The sequence below is a fragment of the Bos mutus genome, chromosome 3, assembly GCF_027580195.1.
Source record: "Bos mutus isolate GX-2022 chromosome 3, NWIPB_WYAK_1.1, whole genome shotgun sequence".
NCBI classification, from domain to species: domain Eukaryota; kingdom Metazoa; phylum Chordata; class Mammalia; order Artiodactyla; family Bovidae; genus Bos; species Bos mutus.
This window is the reverse complement of record NC_091619.1, coordinates 52,887,900-52,911,404: the sequence shown is the minus strand read 5'-3', so window position 1 is coordinate 52,911,404 and position 23,505 is coordinate 52,887,900. Positions and strand designations below refer to the sequence as shown.

At 36.3% G+C, this 23,505-nt stretch overlaps 1 protein-coding gene across 2 annotated transcripts in view; it reads right to left on the bottom strand.

Moving 5' to 3' along the window:
• The window catches only part of GTF2B (general transcription factor IIB), a 30,895-nt gene that overhangs the window by 1,769 nt on the left and 5,621 nt on the right, over nt 1-23,505 (bottom strand). For both annotated transcript variants that reach the window (XM_005888418.2, XM_070367736.1), the window contains exons 3-6: nt 5,335-5,468; nt 3,009-3,155; nt 2,538-2,667; nt 1,124-1,405 (exon numbers count right to left, since the gene is read on the bottom strand). In XM_005888418.2, the coding sequence (XP_005888480.2) occupies nt 1,124-1,405; nt 2,538-2,667; nt 3,009-3,155; nt 5,335-5,468 (693 nt within the window). The remainder of the gene's footprint in view (nt 1-1,123; nt 1,406-2,537; nt 2,668-3,008; nt 3,156-5,334; nt 5,469-23,505) is intronic.

Genomic DNA, 23,505 nt, shown 5'->3' with positions numbered 1-23,505 from the left:
TTACTGAATGCCGTGTGTTGTGCTGGAGGAGAAAATGGCAACCCACTCCACTATTCTCCCCTGAAAAATCCCATGGACAGAGGAGCCTGCTGGGCTATAGTCCAAAGGGTCGCAAAGAGTCAGACACAACTGAGTGACTGAGCAGAGCACAGCACACAGCTTCTCCTTCTTTATAAATCTTTTTGAGGATCATAGAAGTATTAACAAATACATGCTTATCATGCTTATAAAGAAATTCACTTAATATCTGTCTGAAAGTTCTACAACAGTAAATTAAAAAATAGCTGAAGGCTGAACAGTATTTTCATGAAGAAACTGAACAGCATACAAAAGAAGAAAGGGAATAGATTTCACAGAAAGGTAAAACCTGATGGTCAGCACACATTTATAGTGTGCGTATCTGTAGGGTTCAGGCCAGCTCCAGAGAAACAAAGAATGGCTGCCTCCTATCAAGATTCAAAAGGTAAGTTTTGAGGTGGGAAAAAAACAAGACTATTCCAAATAGCCAGAAATATTTAGGGGATACAAATAAAAACAACTTCTAAAAATGAAAAAAAATATATGAACTAAAATTACTTAATTCAAAATGAAGAAAAAAGTACACGGGGTTATGCCTGCAAAATATTTTTATTTATGAGCCACTTAAAAGCAAAATATTGTATTTTCTTAAGTTTTGATGCTAAGGAACTACCTCTTAAACACAGGCTCTGGATATTTACTGTCACACCTCAGAGAACTGCAGGTTCAATTCCAGACCCCTAAAATAAAGCCAATATTGCAATAAAGCCAAACACATGAATTTTTTGGTTTACTAGTACATCATAAAAAATTATGTTTACACTGTAGTTTATTAAGTGTGCAAAATAATTTTGTCTAAAAAAAGAATGCACATACCTTAATTAAAAAATACTTTATTACTAAAAACCAAAAATGTTAACCATCATCTGACGAACAGAATTGCCATAAATCTTCCATTTGTTAAAAAAAAAAAAAAAATGCAGTGTCTGTGAGGTACAACAAAATGAGGTATGCCTGTACCTGCCTCATAACTTAAAATGGAAATGCAATCACATACTACAGCCTTCACAATTTTATCAATACTCTTCCTGATGAAGAATCCTACCTTTTTGGGTCCTTTTCTCAGCTGATGCCTGTGAGGCCATGTAAATAGCAGCTGCTGCCACAGATATCGGGCTCCTTCCAGGAACCAAATCCAGCTCCACAGCTTTACGGGCTATATGAGTCGCTGCCATCTGTACTTGCTTAGGAAGACAAAGGTTGGAACAAAACCTGGACATGAAGTCCCCAGTTGTAATCAAATCCACACTGGTTTCTAAAGCTTTCAGAATAAGTTTAAAACATCGACCAATTTCTTTCTTAGAAATTCGTGATACAGCGCATATTTCTAAAAGACAAAAGAAGTTTAAATAAATCAATCCACCTAGGCCGTGTAGTTCACCTTAAAAATCTATCATTTTTTATTATAAAAGTAATATACTGCAAAATTCTATCCTGCCTTAAAGATCAATCTAATTCTGAGTGACACTTCTCACAAAACTAATTTAAAATTTCTCAATTAATTTACATGTCTACAAAAGCTTTTTAAAAAAAAAAAAGCTAAATGTAGGTCTTAATATTTCAAAATATTAACTTCTCTGAAGTTTCAATTCATGCAAGTTTCTTCAATCAATCAAAAATGTCTTTGATATGTATTAATCTGTTGTAAGGGGTGTATCAAGAAAATGAAAGAAAATATTCAAACTAAAGAAAGCCTCTCAAGTTACACAATGTCATACATACATGTAATCCCTGCAATTACAGATACATCAAAATGTGATTAAGTATTTGACCCTGTTCTAAAATATCAACTAACATTAAGAATAAATTTAACAGAAGTCTTAGTTTTAGTTGCAAGAACCACTGCCTCTTCAGTCTGACACAAGAAAACATATAAAATATTCTTGGATGAATAAAGGGTAATTATAGTCTTAAGCTAAAATGTACAAGTATCACAGCAACACTGAATAAGCTGTCATGTTTTCATGCATAAACTGAAAACTACATGAAAAATATTAGTTCTATCAAAGCCTTCAACCTAACTGAAAATGAAAACTGTCTAACTCAAGAGAAAAAATTTCATTGATTCTAAGACTTGACTCTCTCACCTGTAGAGACCTGTGCTTGCTGGGAGTGGAAACTTTGCTGTACATCCAGTGTACAGACTTGCAACAAAGGATTCTGAGGCCAGGCCTCAAAGCTCACAAAATACAGTCAGAAGACCTTACTAGCAAAGAACATGGGGCTTACATGAACTAACATGACTTTACATGGGAAAACAGCCTGAAAAGAACATGATCAATATGATCATAGAATTTTTGTCAAGGAACAAAATAAGGTGCTGTTTAGAAAGATACTTAAGTGGATTACTGTATGTAACCAGGAAGCTTAATTTACTAAGCATCCAAGTTGCTTGACTTTGGCCTGTCACTTTAATATGAAATAGATTAACATTTATATCTAAACAATTAAAAACTTACCTTTAAATGTTCTAGGAACCCCTTCCTGTCTGCAGGCAATATAAAGACAAGCAGAAGCTATGGCATCATTGGCTCTCCCCTTTAGGCTCTTCTGTTCATACACTTGCTTGAATAGGTTATTTGTTCGATCCTTCAAAGCAGAGAAAAGTGAAAGTCGCTCACTCGTGTCTGATTCTTTGCGACCCCATGGACTATATATAGTCCATGGAATTCTCGAGGCCGGAATACTGGAGTGGGTAGCCTTTCCCTTCTCCAGCAGATCTTCCCAACCTAGGGATCGAACCCAGGTCTCCTGCCTTGCAGGTGGATTCTTTACCAGCTGAGCCATGAGGGGAAGTCCTCAAAGCAGAGAAACTAAGTTTAATTAATTCTAGGCCATTTAATTAACCATAATAGCAAAATTTCATGTGTTCACTAAAATTATGCTAAGTCAAAGCCAGCACAGTTTACAGAATATAGACAAGAACTTACAACTATATTTCGAGGGAGGTTGATTCTGTCTGCCATGGTAGTGATTTCTTTAAATGCATTCATCATTGCCCGATCAGAACTGCTCATGGTTCTCCTATTCTGGTACTTAGAATTACCAAATTCATCAAAACTTGCAGCTCCTGTACCCTATAAAACAAACTTTTATAACTTATGCAAAAAAAAATCTGAAAACCTGAATGAACAATTATTGTAAGAAAACAACTTGCACAATCTGACTCCATATTACCCAAGAAATCTACCCTGAGCAACCTCTATTCCTCAAAAGAAAAAATACCAGGTTAAGGTGGTTTTAAAGAGTTTTTCTAGCAAATACTTTAAATGAAAAATATTATTATAGAATTAATAACATAAACCATGAAACTTCACAGACCTAGGAGAAAAATCACAATTATCTCCAAAAGGTGCTTAAAAAGGTAAGCAAACAAATCTCCCAAGTCCAGCCCCAGCACACTGATTAATGGAGAAACATTAGCAGCATTACCACTAAAAGTCAGAAGACAAAAATGCCTCCTGTCACTACCATTTTCTAACACTGTACTAGAAAAACTAGCTAATATAACATAACTATAAAATGTAATTATATAGCAATTATATTAGTATAATTATATTAAAATTCAGCAGGAAAGAGATGAGAAGTACAAATCTGAGACCAAACTGATAAACTATCTTCAGATAATATCTTTGTATATACCTAGAATTATTCAAGAAAATCACTCAAACTGTAATGAATTCATCAGAGTGGCAAGGTCAAAATTAACAAACGAAAGTCAATAGCCTACATACATGTAATCAATCAGAACATCCAAGAAAAACCTGCAATTACAACAGCAACAAAAAAAGCAAAATATCTAGATTAACTTAGAAAGAAAACTTTAAAACACCCACTGAAGGATAGATATGACCTAAGGAAATACATACTATATTTCTGGATAAGATTTTTCATTAAGAAGTCAGTTTTCCCTGAGCCAATTTGAAAATAAATCTAACCAGTGAAAATAATTACCAAGTTTTTGTTTTTTTTTTAATAAACAAAGTTATCCTAACATTAAATGGAAAAGACCAGTGAAGAAAATGCTGAAAAGGTTATAAAACAAGATTAATGCTCCCAAATACTAGAATAGCATAGTGTGTCCTTAGACAACTAGACCAGGTTAAGATAAAGGATAGGAAGTCCAGAAATATTCCCAGATACATACAGAAATTTAACATATGACAAATGTAGCATCTTAAAAAATTTCTTTGCCACAAACACATAAATAATTGTCAAAGGAATCAGAAGAACCCAGTAGCAGTGGTTACCTGTTTCTGATAGGGAAAAGGGACTGCGGTAGAAACAGAGTTTAGGGGTCAAGAGTGAGGAAAACTACTGTTCTTTTTACATGTTTCTGAATCATGTATTTCCTACTGGAAAAAAGTAAACATTAAAAAAAGTAACAGTATTAATTAGTTGCAATCTTGAAGTTTATAAACGTTCTTAGTAATTTTTCCAGCCACATGCAGAAACTACCTACTTTAAAATACTCTTGAATATTGTCAACTTTTTAACTTAGCCACACCATGTTTTTCAAACTTAGTATGTAAATTATAGGGCATGAAAATATGACCTGCTTTTGCCTAATTTCTTAAAAATGGACTATGCAGTAGTATAAATTAAGTCCTAAAATAGCATATGCTTCCTGGATGAGTTCTTTGAAATAATGCCACTATTACTTCCAATTTAGATAGCAGAGCAAAAGCCAGCCAGGCTGCCAGGAAGATTATGCTACTGCTTCTATATAACAGCAGCAGATACCATTTACTGAACACATTATATACACTACATGTGTATAGATACTTTATACATATTTCCACGTAACCCTCAAAATGTCTCTAAGGTTGCAGTATTCTCACTTTACTGATGAGAAAAGTAAAGCTTAGGAGAGTCATAAATTCACCACTATTAGCAAATAGTCTATTATACAGCGATCCAATTTATCTTAGTGGTCTTGAGGGAAAAGAGAAAAGATTACTAATATTCAAGGAGCATTTTAATATGAACTCAAAGAGCCTACAACACTCAAATTTTGGGGGCAAAACTGCTTCATTAAAACAAGGGCCTGAGATATAGAGTCTGTAACTTCAATGTATTAGTTTCCCATTTAAGACAGAAGAAATAAATAAGGCAACCATCATTACCAGTAGTCTTACTGCTGATCTTAGACAGAGATTCCTCACTGGGAACAGTGACTGATAATTTTGCAAAGTTTCCAACTCCAGGTCTTTGGTCAGTCTGCACCTGGCATTTCCTGCCCAATGGATTTATTACCTTGCCAATCATAGTAGACAAATCTCCATCACTCAGAAGAGGATTCTGAGAATCTCCAACTCGAGATGGATCTTTTGTTGCTTTATCATTGCTGAAAGTTCTCCACTCAGATCCTACATCGATAACTCGGTCACCTGAGAATATAAATGGAAATCTGAATTGTCTCATCAAGATAGGATTTATTTAACACAGCCTAATGCCCAACTTAGCTCTTTTATTCCCAGAAAATCTCAACACGAACATCAGGCTTCAGCTTAAGTATCTTGTCTCAGATATTTATCTTAAAGTATTCCTATTGTGACAGTTCTATAATAACCCTCTTTAAACATTACGCTATGATTAGTTGTATTTTAACTCCTGGAATAAAGAAGTAGACAAAATAAAGACAAAAATAAAGTTAAGCAATGTGGTAAAAAGATAAAGTAACAATGAAGAATCAAGATTTGAAAAAAAAAAAAAAGAATCAAGATTTGAACAAAACGTGCAACAGGCACAGAAATAAAAACCAAAAAACACTGTTCATGATGTTATTAATACACAGTTTTAAGAAATTACAAAGTTTTTATGGGCAATGCTCTGCAAAGAACTAAGCCTAAGAGGATACTTCAGTAACTATCTGAAAATACTGAAAATATTTGGGGGTCAAATAATTCATACAGAATAAACTTAAGCCTAGAATCAGTAAGCAGAAAGATAGGTAAACTTTTCTTTTTACACAAAAAAGCAGTGGCTAAAAATGCCATGCCAAGAAACCAGACGGGTAGATTTGGTGTAGATTACTGCTTTGAGGGGAATGCTCAATGGCTGGTAAATACCTCTACCAGAGACAAGCGTTAACAAGAATACCTGCATATGCTAGTCACTGTGCCCTTTGTAAATGTTATTTTTCAATCCTTAAAGCTTTATAAAAATAGATATCACTTTTATTTTATTAGAAATAAAATTAATTTGCCTAACATCACACAACTAAAACTGAAATGCAAATGGGATTCCAGAATCTGTTCTATACTGCATTTATAAAACATTAGCTTTTCCACCAATGTGATAAAATTAAAAGCAGGAACCAGACCATTTTCATCTGTGGCTATATATAGCAAACAGAAAGGAATGGAAGAAATAAGTTATCTCAGTAGTTAAAAAAAAGTTGGTATTGACAGTCAATTAATATAATGGTTAAAATTATGGACTCTTATCAGTTGCTGCTTAGCCTTGGACAAACTTCCTCATTTCTGTAGTAGTGCAATGATTCAGCTTTAAATTTCCCCAATTACCTTATTTTAAATTAAGTAATACAGTTTCAATCCATATGAAGTGCTTAAAAACCAGTTCAAAGTAAGTTGCTTGTATTAGCTATTTAATGCTATAAAAATAAGATGACATTCTGACAGTTTGATATTAATTCTGAATAAGAAGAGCACCAGTTATAAAACATTAACCTGCATTAGAGTGCTCTGCTGCAGTATCTGGTATGTAGGACAGCAATGGCATCCCACTGCAGTACTCCTGCCTGGCAAGTCCCATGGATGGAGGAACCTGGTAGGCTGCAATCCATGGGGTTGCTGAGGGTCGGACACGACTGAGCGACTTCACTTTCACTTTTCACTTTGGCAACCCACTCCAGTGTTCTTGCCTGGAGAATCCCAGGGACGGGGGAGCCTGGTGGACTGCCGTCTATGGGGTCACACAGAGTGGGACACGACTGAAGTGACTTAGCAGTAGCAGCAGTAGGACAGCAAAGGAGGTGGGGAGAAAACAGAAGGAAGGAACTCAACGCAGACTGCTGCACTTTCTATATACAGTAAACTAAAATGCTTGTTAACAGAGTAGAGTGATCTGCCCTTAGGGTTTTATTTTAGAAAACAAGCAAATACATAACAGAATCATTCCTGATGATTTTGAGAAGATGTTTTCTTCTTTGAATACTCAAATCACTTGGGAATAACCAGATCTCACTTGGACTATCACTTGTCCATGTCACAAGGCAAGTGGGATAGAGTTAGGAACACCACTTGCCACACCTTAGGAAGTGAAAATGGCCAAGGAAAGCAGAAGCAAGGAGATCAGGTAAGGCAACTTCTGTGGATCAGAGATTCAGCAGGTGGCCCAAAATAAGGAGAAAAAGTTACATGAATAGGATGGTCAAGATGCATTTCTCTGCTTCCTCCTCATAAGAGCAAACATCACTAAACATGAGAAGCAATTCTAATTAATTAAATTGAGTTTTAAAACTTAAATGACATTAATGTAAAATGTGTAATTGTGCAGAGTTTTACTACAATACTAAGCAAGGCCCTGTCTTAGAGAGACTACTCTAAAGAGACTGATTTTTGTTCCTTTTTACAGAAGAGTAGCTGCTTACAAGAAATAGTTATATAAGCAAAATAAAATTACCTGTATTCCCAACACCCAAAGATAGCCACTGTCAATACTGTGGTATATATTTTCTTTTCCATTCATCTGTATACATATGTTTTTTTGTGAGATTAAAATTATAGTGTCTAGTCCATTACAAGCTCTTTTCACTAAATTTCTAATCAAAACACCAAAACAAAACTTTTAGACAAAGTTTAGCCCTTTCAATAGTATCCACTCATCAAAGTGTTGCCATGTCTCCATTCTTCCTGTTTTCAAAGGGAGAAAAGTGAATCTAACTTTCCTAGTCAGTAAAATAAAAACACACAACAAATAACTACTGCAGCCTTCAAATCCAGAGTTACTTAAAAATTTAAGTGAAAAAAATCAAATGCCATCATTAACTTTTAACACTTTAATTTACACAATGGATGTAAGAAGAGAATACCTTCCTTATCTTACTAGCGTCTTTTCAGTCTCTCTGGAACACTAAAGATAAAGTACTAGTTTGCTAGTAGCATGCTTCATTTCACAGCATTTTCCTTTTGACCCAAAATTAACTTACCATGAGTTTCTTTTGTACTTGCTTTTACTGCCTCAAAAAAGACAAATTGGATTAGGAGGGGGAAAAAAAAAAAGTTGGCCTAGGATAGTATAAATAGAAAGCCCAGAACTGGGTAGTGATGTAATTTTTCCACATACGTGGGAATGGTCTACATGACTCATTCAACAATCTGTAGTTTGTGCTCAGAGTCATTCCCTCTTTTTATACTTTACTGCTCAAAACATAGTATTTATAGAAAATAAAATTTCCAAAATAACTCAAATAGCACATCATGAAACTACAACTAGACCATCAGATTATGTGCATGAGTAATAAGAAATACAGCAGATCATTCAGAAAAAAAGTCAGAACACATAAAAGATTTTCTTGAAGAACATCTAAATGCGGTAGCATTTTTAAAAGTTGCTCTGGAAAGAAACTGCATTACAGAATCTTTTCAAGGAATAAGTGTACAAGGCAGCCATACTGTTTAGGTATAGTCAACCTTTGACATGCAGAAGCCCAACAATTAGCACATACGTGCATAACATACAACCTTACATAGCCCTCTGTTCTACCAACAGAGAAACATGCCAACTTTTAACAGTTCCTTTTTAAACCACACCCTGATTTTTCTAAAATCAACATCAGATAAAAAGTCTGTATCACAGCACTACTACACTATATATAATACCACTATTCCTCCCTCCATCTATATTGTGTGATCTCTTCACACTCTGATCAAGTTTCCCATCCAAAAAGGTAAAGAGATTCAATAGTATACACACATGCACAGTTCTCAATCCATGTTATCAGAAAGGTGTCTAAAGAGTATCAACGAAGATATTTTACTATATTCTAAAGGAATGAGTTTCATCTCTCTTTTTTCAGGAAGAAATTGAGAGTAACTGCCAAAATCATTCACACTAGTTTAAAACTGTTCAACTACTTTGGCACACACCTACCTTATGATTTGTGCACCACAACTACTGAGCCTCTGCTCCAGAAGCCAGGAGCTGCAACGATTGAGCCCACATGCCGCAGCAACAGAAGCCCAAGCACCCTGGAGCTCGTGCTCCAATGAGAAGCATGCTCACTGCAACTAGAGCGCAGCCCTTGCTCTCCACAACCAGAGAAGGCCCAGGCAACAATGAAGACCCAGCACAGCCAAAAATAAATAAATTGTTTAAAAATCTCATTTTCTAACTAGAAATTGCTATTGTATTTCACATGCCTATATTCAGCTACTTTTAATAGACTTAATTTTTAAAAAATGATCTAAACAATCCAGACATAGAGTCCCATCAATGGCAAGGAATTGTTCCCTTTCCAATGCTTAACTCCCATTTATAATTTGTATCTAAAGCACTTGTCAGAACCTTCAAAACAATGCCTTTAACACAAAAATGTCCCCAATACTTTGACATTATGCATGAAAGTGACAGGTGAACTGAAAGTCTTCCGTTAAAGCATCAAGCATCATTGTACTCTACCTCAGAGCATCTTAAATGAGGAAAAAGTGTTGTGCTTATTAAATGTCTATCATCTCAGTAGACTACAGTATTTATTACATATTATCTTCTTACATAGCACATTGTAGGCCATTATTCTTCTAGTACTTTCGCGAAACTAAGTTATTTGGAGATAATAAACACATTCAGCAGTTAGGTGGCTTAAAACAAAGATTTCTTTCTTATTCATATTACCTGTGTATAGCAGGGGACAGAACTGCTTTCTATGCAGTCCTTACTCAGGATGATGGAATTGCTACTTCTTGAGGCAAGCCAGTCATCATGGCCGGGGAATGAATTATGCACTGACTTAATCGTTTCCAATAGTAACATTTCTACTCACAGGCCACCAGCCACAGCCAAAGCCAGCCATGGGATGTTTAAATTCAGAGCGAGCAGGGAAATAAAACTGTACCATGTGGCCCAAGAAGTATCAGTGAGTGGTCACTGGTACTCAGCAAATAAAATCAGCAAATAAATTTGACAATCAGCAAATAAAACTCAAGCTCTGTATTTTTGTGGATTTATGTATAATTTTTAAAAGATTGTTCTATGACTTCCTTCTGTGTCACAAGACAAACAGGACTGAGAGTTAACTTCACTGTATTAGCATTTGTCACAGAGAAGTAATTCATCAGTAAAATTGTAGGTCCCTTCAAGGTAACATTTTTACTGGTTAGCTGCATACAAATTTCTGTTAATAAAACTTTTTAAATGTTAAGGATACATTCCCCAGTGGTGCACAGGAGTCTTGATTTTGCAACCCTAAGGTCTTCTGTGAGCAATGTAAAGTTTTCTTGTACCTTTAAATACTTGATCATATTCACCTGCATCTTCAAATAGTACCATAATGGCTATCCTGTCTTTACCACTTTCCAAAATTCACTCTCTATATTCTCAGGTTTGTTTTCTGTTTTACTGTTTCAATTTTCTAGAATGTTAAGTCAGCTTATTGCTATCTAAAACAGTTTTACTGTGTTTGTCTCCTTGTGCTATCTTCTTTATTTCTGACCCTTGTTAATAGAGACATTAAAGAAGCTTTATTTCACTGATCACAAAAAAGTAGTTATTTTCTATAATTTTTTTACTGGTAAACTATATCAGGAGAGGGCTTCCTTGGTAGCTCAGCTGGTAAAGAATCCGCCTGCAATGTAGAAGACTCTGGTTTGATTCTTGGTTCAGGAAGATGCCCTGGAGAAGGTAATTGGCTACCCACTCCAGTATTCTGGCCTGGAGAATTCCACAGACTATCAGTCCATGGGGTTGCAGAGTCAGACACGACTGAGCAACCATCACTATTATCAGGAGAAGAATTTTCTGTTAAGTCCACAGGACTGCTGTTCCTCCATTGTAGCTTGTATTCATAAGCCTCAGGTTGATTTTTATGCTTATTCATCCTATAATGAATTATCAATCAAAGTCCACTGGAAAACCTTCCAATCCACCACCTCAAGTATTCTCAGCCTCTCTGGATACTCACAAATCCCTGGCAGACAAAAAAGAACCCAAACAAAACTAAACTTCTGGTATGATTCAAAAAATGTATCAATATTAGAAAAGATACAGGTAGACTTGTAATTAAAGCAAAAACAATAAAAAGTAACTTCAACAAGATAGAACTTTCTCAGGTTACCAGTCCATGAGTTATAATGATAGTTTTGGATTAGTGTGACTCCCTATCTTTTTGATAAGCCATTCTCATGATGATTTGCATTCTGCAGCATATGATGACTATTGGTAGTTCCCTCCATCATATCTGTATTCTAGCCAATGGGAAGCAGAAAAAGGGAAAGCACATCCCTTAGGGCTGGTTCTAGAGGTGCACAAATCTTTTCTACTTTACAGTGCATCTTAGAATTCAATCACACGGCCACAGCTAACTACAAGGGAAGCTGGGAAATACACGCTAGCTGAGCAGCCATGGGACCAGTTAAAATTCAGGGATTCTTATTATTAAAGAAAGAACTGGGGCTTCCCTGGGGGTTCAGTGGTAAGGAATCCGCCTACCAATGCAGGAAACAAGGGTTCCATCCCCGGTTCGGGAAGATCCCACATGTGGAGCAACTAAGCCTGAGTATCACAACTATTGAGCCTGTGCTCTAGAGCTCATGAGCCGCAATTACTGAGCTTGGAAGCTGCAACCACTGAAGCTTGCATGCCCTAGAGCCCGTGCTCCACAACAAGAGAAGTCACTGCAATGAGAAGCCCACGCAACACAAGTAAAGTAGCCACCACTCACCACAACTAGAGAAAAGTCTGTGCAACAACGAAGGCCCAGCACAGCCAAAAATAAATAAATAAAATTACAAAGAAAAAAACAATATATCAATAATACAGTGATCTTAAAAAAAAAAAAAAAGAGTTCAGTAATAGCTACTGGGAAACAACCAGCAGTTTCTGCTATATGGAGTAATGGGATCAGGAGAAAGAAAAGTATATCTCCTAGAAACAAGGTACTTTGCCTGACAGTCTAAAGGAAACAGTACACGGGGGCAAATTAAACATTTAACCTTTGTACCAGGCAAGCTACTAAAGCTACAACCAATGGTATTTTGTAGTACAACATTAAAATCATAATGGCTTAAGATAGCAATTTTAATAGAGGGGAAAACTGCAACATACCAAAAGCAGCCAGGAAACCAATATTGGAGATATAGTCTGACTTTCTAGCCTGACCTAGACTCAGGATATTTTTGTTTTCTGTTTTCTATTGTAAATTACAAAAGAATTTTTTAAAAAGGGATACTGAGAGGAACTGCCCAAAATTCCAAATCTTTCTGCCATCTTTCTGGAAAAGGATTTAAGTTATTTTGGTGTACCACCCACCTCTACTAGAGAATTCAGAAGAGTCTTAGAACAGTATTTCCCAAGCTATTTGTTTTCATATGTTAGATTTATCTAAAACCATTTAATTTAAAACAACAAAAGTTTTAAAAAGTGCTGGTAAGTCTAAAGCTTCAATAATCAAAACATATTATTATTCAGGACTTCCCAGATGGTGCAGTGGTGAGGAATCCACCTGCCAAGCAGGAGACATGGATTCAATCCCTGGGTTGGGAAGATCCCCTGCAAGAGGAAATGGCAACACACTCCAGTATTCTTGCCTGGGAAATCTCATGGTCAGAGGAGCCTGGTGGGTCTCTAGAGTCTGACATGACTGAAGCGACTTAGCACACACTGGGCTTTTACTAAGTTTCAGGCACTAAATGCTTTACATATGACATCCAGAACCTTTCCTAATATTTGAGAGACCTGAGGCAAAATTATAAGCGGAGATCAACAGGGTCGAAGAGTCAGATACGAAACTATTTAGGACTAAACAACAAACAACATTTATTATTATTTAAAATGGATAAGTCCAAAGCATTGAATTTTTAAATTAGGTGCCCTGGAAAACTGTTTAAGCCATCACATTGTATTTTTTTAAATCTAATGCTGAAAATGAAATGCATCATTAGCTTCCACACCTTCCTCAGTCATCTAACCTTTCTCACATTTCAAAGAATCCAAATTTTTAGTCTAGGGTTACTATATATTCTTATCAGAAATCGTACATTGATGATATCTTTGAAGGGAACTTTGGTCAAGAGATACTTCATAAAAAATACTATTAATAATATAGTCAGTCTCTAAATCAATTTATGTTTCCACAATGCAAACCAGGTACCAACTCATAATGAATTATCCTTTAGAAACAAACCAAATCATGGTTAATTTCCCAGACCAGCCCATAAAAGCCTATTTTATCCATGTTTAGACCCTTGGAGATGGGGAGAACCTGTACAAGTCAACAGTGATAATTACCATTTGGAAAATAGTTCCATCCTTGAATATGTGAACAGACCTTGCTTCTCCTGAAATTGGCAGATTTGCAGCAGCAGCATCTAAGCTAAGGAGCTATGGCTCTGGTATAAGATGCATCTTAACTTAGCCACAATAACATTTAGTCATTCACACACTAATCCTTTCAGGCCTCTATCCTATGGCGTATGTTTCTTTACCCCTCTACCTGGAATGACTTTCCCTCCATAAACCCTAACATTCTTAATGATCGATCATGTTTTCAATGTAAATTCAACAGTAATTTCCTCAGGAAGTCACCACTTCCTTCCTAGTGCTCTCCTCAAACTCAAACTCGGAAGATCTGTAATAGAACTTTTACCACTTTGTTGTTTTAATTCACCCCTTCCTTCCACACACTAGCCAAAGAGCTAGTCCAGAGCTTGCTTATTGCATCTCATCTTTCCAACACTCTCCCTGACCAGCAGTGCTTAACAGAAGTACAATGACCAAAGGCCTTTCAAGTCCAACAGATCTAGATTTAAGTGACTGTGTCACTTACTAAACAGAGAATCTTGAATTAATTACCCAAACACTCCAAGCATCAGTTTCCCTTTCTGTGAAACAAAAACCTACCTCAAAGAACACCTGTGTTACCCAAACAAAATTAGTTATTCTCTAATGCTTAAGTAGTGTCCATATTAAAAATTCTGAATTAGGTAAAAACACTGTGTCTGAGGGCTTACAAGCCATGACAAAGCAAGAATCTGAAAATGAATACAAATACTCCTTACTTTAAAAATATAACTTGGCCATCTTAAACTAAATGTTTTCCTTTAGGAAACATTGCTAATTCAAATTTAAAGATGATAATCTGATAATGTTTAAAATACTATAATTGCAGCATTAAATATGCTAGACCAATAACAATCTCTCAAACACATTTTGCAAATGACCTGCTAGGGAGAACGGCATCTCAGACTTAGAATCATCCTTTTTCCTACAAGGTTAAGAAAAAAGGAGTACTTACATTCCCAAAATATGTATCACTGAAATCTCATACTAAAATTCTACTGTTTATTTTACACATTACCTCATTTGATTCTTAACAGTTCCTAGTAAACATGAGATTTATGGTACATGCCCTTGAAGGAGGGCCATACTTATTTTACATATAAAGAAAGCTAAGCTTGGAAAAATTATACAACTTGACCTAAGCCACATAACTCATTAAGTAGTAGAGCCAAGTCTAGACTCCAGGGCCAAGGACTACTAGTTTTTCCAGGAGCTATGGACACACACAGATATCTGGTTTACAGGAATAATTTGAAGTCTAGGTCTAGAGACATGGGAAACATGAGGGCAAAGATGAAAAGCCTAAAGAGGTACAGAGATCTCAAAGAATGTGGCAATTTCTAAAATTTACAGAATAGATCTGTTTAGAGTTTCTGAAAGTGGAGCCTGCAGTCTTTTTAAACTGCTTAATGCATATTCACATTCATGTCTCAGATTCACTGGTATTAATAATATCCAGAATAACTTAAGAGGGGAAGGTCAAAGTGATTCATTTTTCTCTTTCAAATTCATCTATTCTCCCAAGAAAAAGAAATGCAAAACAGCAAAATGGCTGTCTGAGGAGGCCTTACAAATAGCTGTGAAAAGAAGAGAAGCGAAAAGCAAAGGGGAAAAGGAAAGATATACCAATTTGAATGCAGAGTTCCAAAGAATAGCAAGGAGAGATAAGAAAGCCTTCCTCAGCGATCAATGCAAAGAAACAGAGGAACACAATAGAATAGGAAAGACTAGAGATCTCTTCAAGAAAATCAGAGATACCAAGGGAACATTTCATGCAAAGATGAGCTCAATAAAGGACAGAAATCGTATGGACGTAACAGAAGCAGAAGATATTAAGAGGTGGCTAGAATACACAGAGGAACTGTACAAAAAAGATCTCAATGACCCAGATAATCATGATGTTGTGATCACTCACCTAGAGCCAGACATCCTGGAATGTGAAGTCAAGGGGGTCTTAGGAAGCATCACTACGAACAAAGCTAGTGGAGGTGATGGAATTCCAGTTGAGCTATTTCAAATCCTGAAAGATGATGCTGTGAAAGTGCTGCACTCAATATGCCAGCAAATTTGGAAAACTCAGCAGTGGCCACAGGACTGGAAAAGGTCAGTTTTCATTCCAATCCCAAAGAAAGGCAATGCTCAAACTACCGCACAATTGCACTCATCTCACATGCTAGTAAAGTGATGCTTAAAATTCTCCAAGCCAGGCTTCAGCAATACGTGAACCGTGAACTTCCAGATGTTCAAGCTGGTTTTAGAAAAGGCAGAGGAACCAGAGATCAAATTGCCAACATACGATGGATCATCGAAAAAGCAAGAGAGTTTCAGAAAAACATCTATTTCTTCTTTATTGACTATGCCAAAGCCTTTGACTGTGTGGATCACAATAAACTGTGGAAAATTCTGAAAGAGATGGGCATACCAGACCATCTGACCTACCTCTTGAGAAACCTCTATGCAGGTCAGGACGCAACAGTTAGAATTGGACATGGAACAACAGAATGGTTCCAAATAGGAAAAAGAGTACATCAAGGCTGTATATTGTCACCCTGCTTATTTAACTTCTATACAGAGTACATCATGAGAAACGCTGGGCTGGAAGAAGCACAAGCTGGAATCAAGATTGCCGGAGAAATATCAATAACCTCAGATATGCAGATGACACCACCCTTATGGCAGAAAGTGAGGAAGAACTAAAGAGCCTCTTGATGAAAGTAAAAAAGGAGAGTGAAAAAGTTGGCTTAAAGCTCAACATTCAGAAAACTAAGATCATGGCATCTGGTCCCATCACTTCATGGGAAACAGATGGGGAAACAGTGGACACAGTGGCTGACTTTATTTTTCTGGGCTCCAAAATCACTGCAGATGACGACTGCAGCCATGAAATTAAGATGCTTACTCCTTGGAAGGAAAGTTATGACCAACCTAGACAGCATATTAAAAAGCAGAGACGTTACTTTGTCATCAAAGGTTCATCTAGTTGAGGCTATGGTTTTTCTAGTAGTCATGTACGGATGTGAGAGTTGGACTATAAAGAAAGCTGAGTGCCGAAGAAGTGATGCTTTTGAACTGTGGTGCAGGAGAAGACTCTTGAGAGTTCCTTGGACTGCAAGGAGATCCAGCCAGTCTATCCTAAAGGAAATCAGTCTGGGGTGTTCAATGGAAGGACTGATGTTGAAGCTAACACTCCAATACTTTGGCCACCTGATGCGAAAAGCTGACTCATTTGAACAGACCTTGATGCTGGGAAAGATTGAGGGCAGGAGAAGGGGACGACAGAGGATGAGATGGTTGGATAACATCACCGACTTAATGGACATGGGTTTGGGTGGACTCTGGGAGTTGGTGATGGACAGGGAGGCCTAGCGTGATGCAGTTCATGGGGTTGCAAAGAGTCGGACACAACTGAGCGACTGAACTGAACTTAAACTATTCTCCTGTATTTTCCTTACATTACTTTTAAGAAAAACGAAGGAATTCTGTTTTAAATGGTATTCAAAAAGTGGCTTTAAGTTGATAACACTATTTCTATACAACACTTCACTGTGAAATCCTAATTTATAAAAGCCTTGATAATTTACTAACTTAATACTTTACAGCCTATAAGTCACGTATAAACAATGTACAAGGTCACATTTATGAACAAATTGATAATCTAAATATGATTATACTGCCACCTAGTGCTCGACTTTTATGGTGACATAATCACACAGGACTGTTGGGGGGGACCCACAATCAGTGCTGGTGGGGCCAACAGTTTCATGGTAGAAATGACAAAGCTTTGCTTTAAAAATTGGCCCTATTTGAGAGATCACTACCAATGTCTTAAGGGTCACTGACAAAACAGCCGATGACAAATACTTCAAATGTCTAAAATAACAATCTTATAATTCAAATGTCAACTGTTACATATGTTAAGTAGTTTTACAAAGAGCTAAAAAGAAATTGGAAACAATCTAAATTATAGGAGAGACTAAATACTACACAACCATTTAAATACTGGGGAAAAATTAAACAAGACATCAAATTGTATTTTCCAAAGATAGCAGCAATAATATCTCCCATCCACATATTCTTCTGCAATATGACATTGTTACCCTCACACTGGGGCTTCCATGGTGGCTCAGCTGGTGAAGAATCTGCCTACAATGCGGGAAACCTAGGTTCGATCCCTGGGTTGGGAAGATCCCACAGAAAAGGGAATGGCTGGCTACCCACTCCAGTATTCTGACCGGGAGAATTCCATGGCCTGTATAGTCCACAGGGTCACAAAGAGTCAGACATGACTGAGCGACTTTCAGTTACTACCCTCACACTGAGGTGGGGCTATTTCTTCTCCCCTTCCAGTCTAGGTGGGTCCTAGGACTGCTGTGACTAACAGAATACAAAAGTGACCTTGTTTCAAGGCACAGCCCTTAACTACTTGAGTCCAGCTTCCATTCTCCCTCAGAACACTTGCTCTTGGGATATCTTTCTTAGAAACCAACCATCATGTATGAGCTATTCTAATACAACTACGGAAAGGCTTTAGAGGATGACACTTCAACACAGGGAGGGTCAAGGAGCAGAAAGGTACCAAAATGCAGGTGAGAAACCATTATGGAAGTGGACCCTCCAGGTCCAGTTAGGGCTGAAACAGTGGCCTAAGTGACTCCTTCACAAATTAATGACATATAAAATTTTGAGCAAAATTAAATGGCTGTTACAAGCCATTAAATTTTAAAGTGGTCCATCATGTAACTGAAACAGAAACTGGTTCCAGAAAGTATGATGTTGCTTTAATAAAGTCCTAAAATATGTGGCACTGGTTTTAAGACTGAGTGATGGGCCTCAAGTAGCCTACAAATGATGGCTTGAAGGACAGTGAGAAGTGTTATTAGAGACTATAAAAAGATATTTTATATCACACAAAACATATTTTTTGTATTATGAATTATTTCACTTAAAAAAAATAATAGTAATGGGCACTCTTACTTGATGACTCAGTAGAGAGGGGTACAATATGGCTCCAAAAATGACAGTTAAGCAGTATCTGGTCTTGAGTTTAAAATTAAAGGGAGTTAGTGACAATGGGATGCCCTAAGTTTCAAGAACACATTAATATTAAATATTAAGTACAAAGTTGTCCAGAAACAATTCTAAAAGGGCTTGTTTCTAAAGTTGTCTGGTGACTATTTAAACAAAAAGCTATTCAAAGTGCTTGCTCAAGAAATGTTATAGCCTAAATACTAAAAACTTTGAGGCAGTGTAAAATTTCATGGCAAGTATAATCAAACTATGTACACCAAAATTATTTATTAGAAGACATATGATGATGCTATCTAAATATAAATCACTATGAACATCAATCTCTCAAATGTTTAAAAAGTTACAAATTTTATGCCCTCAGTGGACTACAGAATATTTGCCCAGCTTAATTTCTTCTCTATCTCCAGAGTATTAGAGATAAAAGTTGAACTGAGCTGACAAAAGAAGAGCATATGCCTTTAAATCAAAATGATGATGGAAATCTGATTTATTATTAATATATGACAATGATATATGTTTCTGTATATATGTACATATGTATATGTATTTTTAAAATTTAGACTCATGGAAAGTCATGATCAATTAAACTATTTTCAACATAATTTGGCTGATGGTAACATCAGCAAAATGGAACTTTCTGTTTGCAGACTCTTTCTTGCTTGCCTCCTCTTGTCTGGTCATGAAATATATTCTTCACTTGCAGGGCATCATATTATACATTTAACCACAATACCTGTGAATGAGGCTACTGTGTATGTTAAGACAAAAGTTTGTTATATTTTATGTCAGAAAACCCAGCATCACAAACAGATATTTCTATATATAGAAAAGTTTAATCAGATTATACTTCAAATTTTTCAGGCCTTAAAATCTAGCCTAGGGACTCCCCTGGTGGTCCAGTGGTTGAGATTCCACCTTGCAGTGCAGGGGACATGGTTTTGATCTCTGGTCGGGGAATAGAGATCCTACATGTCATGGGGCAACTAAGTCCACATGCCACAACTAGTGAAGTGAAGAAGTGAAGTCACTCAGTTGTGTCCGACTCTTTGCAACCCCACTGACTGTAGCCTGCCAGGCTCCTCCGCCCATGGGATTTTCCAGGCAAGAGTACTGGAGTGGGGTGCCATTTCCTTCTTCAGAGGATCTTCCCAACCCAGGGATCGAATTTGGGTCTCCTGCACTGCAGGCAGACTCTTTACATCTGAGCCACCAGGAAAGCCACAACTACAGAGTCTGTGCACCACAATGAAAGATCCTGTGTGATGCAACTAAGACCAGATGCAGCCAAATAAACTGGAAAAAAAAAAATTAGCTTACATCGTTAGAATGAAAAATACCATTTTTGATGCTGTTCAATAATAATAATAAAGCAAAATTAAAAGGAAATTAACTGTCTTTGGTTAGAGATAGAAAAAAAAAAAAAAAGTAAAATTTAGGATTCCAAGCACTAAAAAGAATATAAGACTTGAGAATTATATCTTCCTTCTCCAGTTACTTAATTTTATCCAACTATCTTGCTAGTTACAGCAGAAGTGAAGCTGATGGAAAGACTGGAAATATAATACAGTATTTTTCCACTATTTCTTTTTAAATGGCAACAGAAGTTAAGAGAACCAAGAAACTGAAATTCTAATTCATCTTCTGTCTCTGTCTCACTCTTACATATAATCAGTTCAATTTTACTACTTGGTAAGAATTAGAATGCTCTCATTTAACTTGGGGGTCAGCAAACATTTTCTGTAAAGGGCCATAGAAAACATTTTATAAAGGCTTTGTGGGTCCAGAGGCCAAACTGAGGTTATTATTATTATATATATATATATATATATATATGTAATTAAACAAAAAGAGAAAAATCCACTAGTTTTTAATTGATTAAGAATATAATAATGACCGAATATAATTTGTTATAATACAATTTCTACTACTAGGAATAACAATTCTCTTTTGAAGGGATAACATATCACTTAATCAGAGTTCAAAGTTAGTGTTCCTTAACCATCAAAAAAAATTTTTTTTAATCAATTACAAATGGTCATCTGTCAGTGTTATATTAATAACATTTTATATATCTTACTTTTAAAAATGTCTTCCCTCATGCAGACAAGTACAATCAAATACTGACATTAATCCACAAGCATTTCTAATAGAGCATATTCACTGTTTGGAAGGCATTTATAGAATCTTATTACATTCTTCTGATATTCGCCTTTTATCATGTCACTATATTGTAGATTAAAAAATCACTTCTAATTAAAGGTTAGGTAGAATCTCCTTAATTGCAGTTAAGCAGCTTTAAAATATGAAAATCTCCTTTGCACTTGTATCCTGGTCTGAAAAACACTGACTAAAGTTTGAGTTTGGAAAATATATCCACTGCAGATTTGGGTGGGAATTAAAATCTTAGTTTTTGTTTTAACTTCTGACAACCATGAAAGTACATAAGATGTATTAAAGCAATTTGACATTACTTATGTTTTAAATAATGCTAGTTGTCAAACTGGCTTTACTACAGTGTAATCAATCACCACTTTGCCTTTGCAGTTCTAGATTGAATTTATTAATAAACACTAGCAACTCTGCAGGAAAACCTAATTTCTGAAGCCATTTGTGTTCAACAGTAGTGGCTGAGGGCAATACTGGCTCAGAAAAACTTCAACCTTGCCCCAGAGCTTTAAAAAAGGTCACAAGAAAACTTTGCCATTATTAAGTTACCAAATGACTGTGTGGTTGGGCAAGTCAAGATACTCAGCTTCTATTTCTGACAAAAATTTATAGAACTGATGACAGTTAAGTCCATGAGACTGAATGAAATTCACTACTGACATTATATATATGGATCAATAACATGTGATGAATTCAAACCTTTTCCACAGCATAGCAGATGAATAATACAATGGATAACTATACACTTGAAAAATCTTCCATTTTCACAATCTTTATAAGTTTGTCCAACTAAGTCTTCTGCACTACACCTTATTTTTAACACATCCTAGCAGATTCCACTTCAGGTTGTACTGAATCAGTATTTTGGCAATTTAATTTAGAAGTAGTTTCTCCTGTAGTTGTTCCATGCAGCTGATTCAATCTATGAAACTCTGCACTGACTCTGTGAATAAACAAATCAGCAATATCAACAACACCTGTCTAGTCATCAAGAGTCTAGGAAAAACACTTGAAATAAATTATCTTGTTTTTAATTTACTACTGATGTCACTGCCAACGTCCTCAACTCTTCAAGCAACTGTTTCTTCTGAGAGGCTAGCAGTCTTTACTAAGTTTATAGTCTCTGGACACATTTCTTTAGCTATTACAAACACACACAAATAACTCATCATTGGTAAATGATCTTCCCTGTTTGGCCCACAAATGAGCCACTCAGAAACTTAACTGCAGCCTTATTTTTATTCTTTTACTTTTGTGAAGAAATTCAGCTGTGATGAGATTTTCTACTTGACATTTTCTAAATTTTATGATCACTGTTTTCCTGAATTAGCAGTACTGTGATGAGTGCTTAGCCTGATAATGTCAATTGTCTTCTTCTGGTGTATCTATAGTATGGACCACATGATAAGGACAATGATTCGCCATTTCATCCAGTTACAAAACTTATGCTCTGCTGCTAAGTCGCTTCAGTCATGTCTGACTCTGTGCGACCCCATAGACGGCAGCACACCAGGTCCCCCGTCCCTGGGATTCTCCAGGCAAGAACACTGGAGTGGGTTGCCATCTCCTTCTCCAATGCATGAAAGTGAAAAGTGAAAGTGAAGTCGCTCAGTCGTGTCCGACTCCTAGCAAGCCCACGGACTGCAGCCTACCAGGCTCCTCCGTCCATGGGATTCTCCAAGCAAGAGTACTGGAGTGGGTTGTCATTGCCTTCTCCGACTATGCCTTAAAAACATGACATTCAGAGTTCTTTTTTTTTCTCATTTTGACTTGATGGGTATGCAATGGTAACAAAATAAATAAATAAGAGTTGCAGTATGGAGGTATGCCTGGCACTCAAAATGCTGCGGATTTATAACTGGGATTTGTAGTGCACTGAGCGGCAGTATGATGTGATGAGAACAACATGTAAGGTTTCTTTTTTTTTTTCATTTTAACTGGAGGCTAATTACTTTACAATATTGTAGTGGTTTTTGCCATACATTGACATTTTCTTTTACAACCACTAAATTCTGCTATCCAACATGAAAGCAGCCACAGACAATACATAAACAAATGAGTGTGACTATATTCCAATAACATTTTATTTTTAAGTTTGACTTTGATAATATTTTCACATGTCCCCAAATATTATTTTGATTTTTTAACTATTAAAAAAATGGAAAAGTCATTCTCAGCACACAGGGCATATAAAAATAGGTGACAGGTCATAATGGAACTATGGCAGTGGAACTAGACTGCTGGACTACTTAATCCTCAGTTTCTGCCATCTCTAAAATGAAGATATACCTCATAGGTGTCACTAAGGAAAAACTGAGTGAATATGTAAGTCATTTAAAACAGTGCCTAGCATATAAGCTTATTAACTGTTAATATACTTACTGAGTAGAATGTAATTGCAAATGGGTTTCAATTGCTACTAACAACTCTGTATGATTTAAAACTCCCACTGGAGGTCTGAGGCAAGCAGCCTACTCGGATGAATATTGCACGTGCTCCAAAAAAGACACTTCCACAGTGTAACACTATCCATGTTTCTGTTACACTGCCCACAAGCCTGCTAGCAGTTTCATTCTTGAGTATTTCAAACCTTGAAGTATTATACCTTTTCTCAGGTGCTGGAGACAACCCCACCATAAGAAAAATTTCTGAACAGACTATCTCTATCCTAAAGTTATACTACAGATCTAGATTAGTGAGCAAGTAGGAATAAAG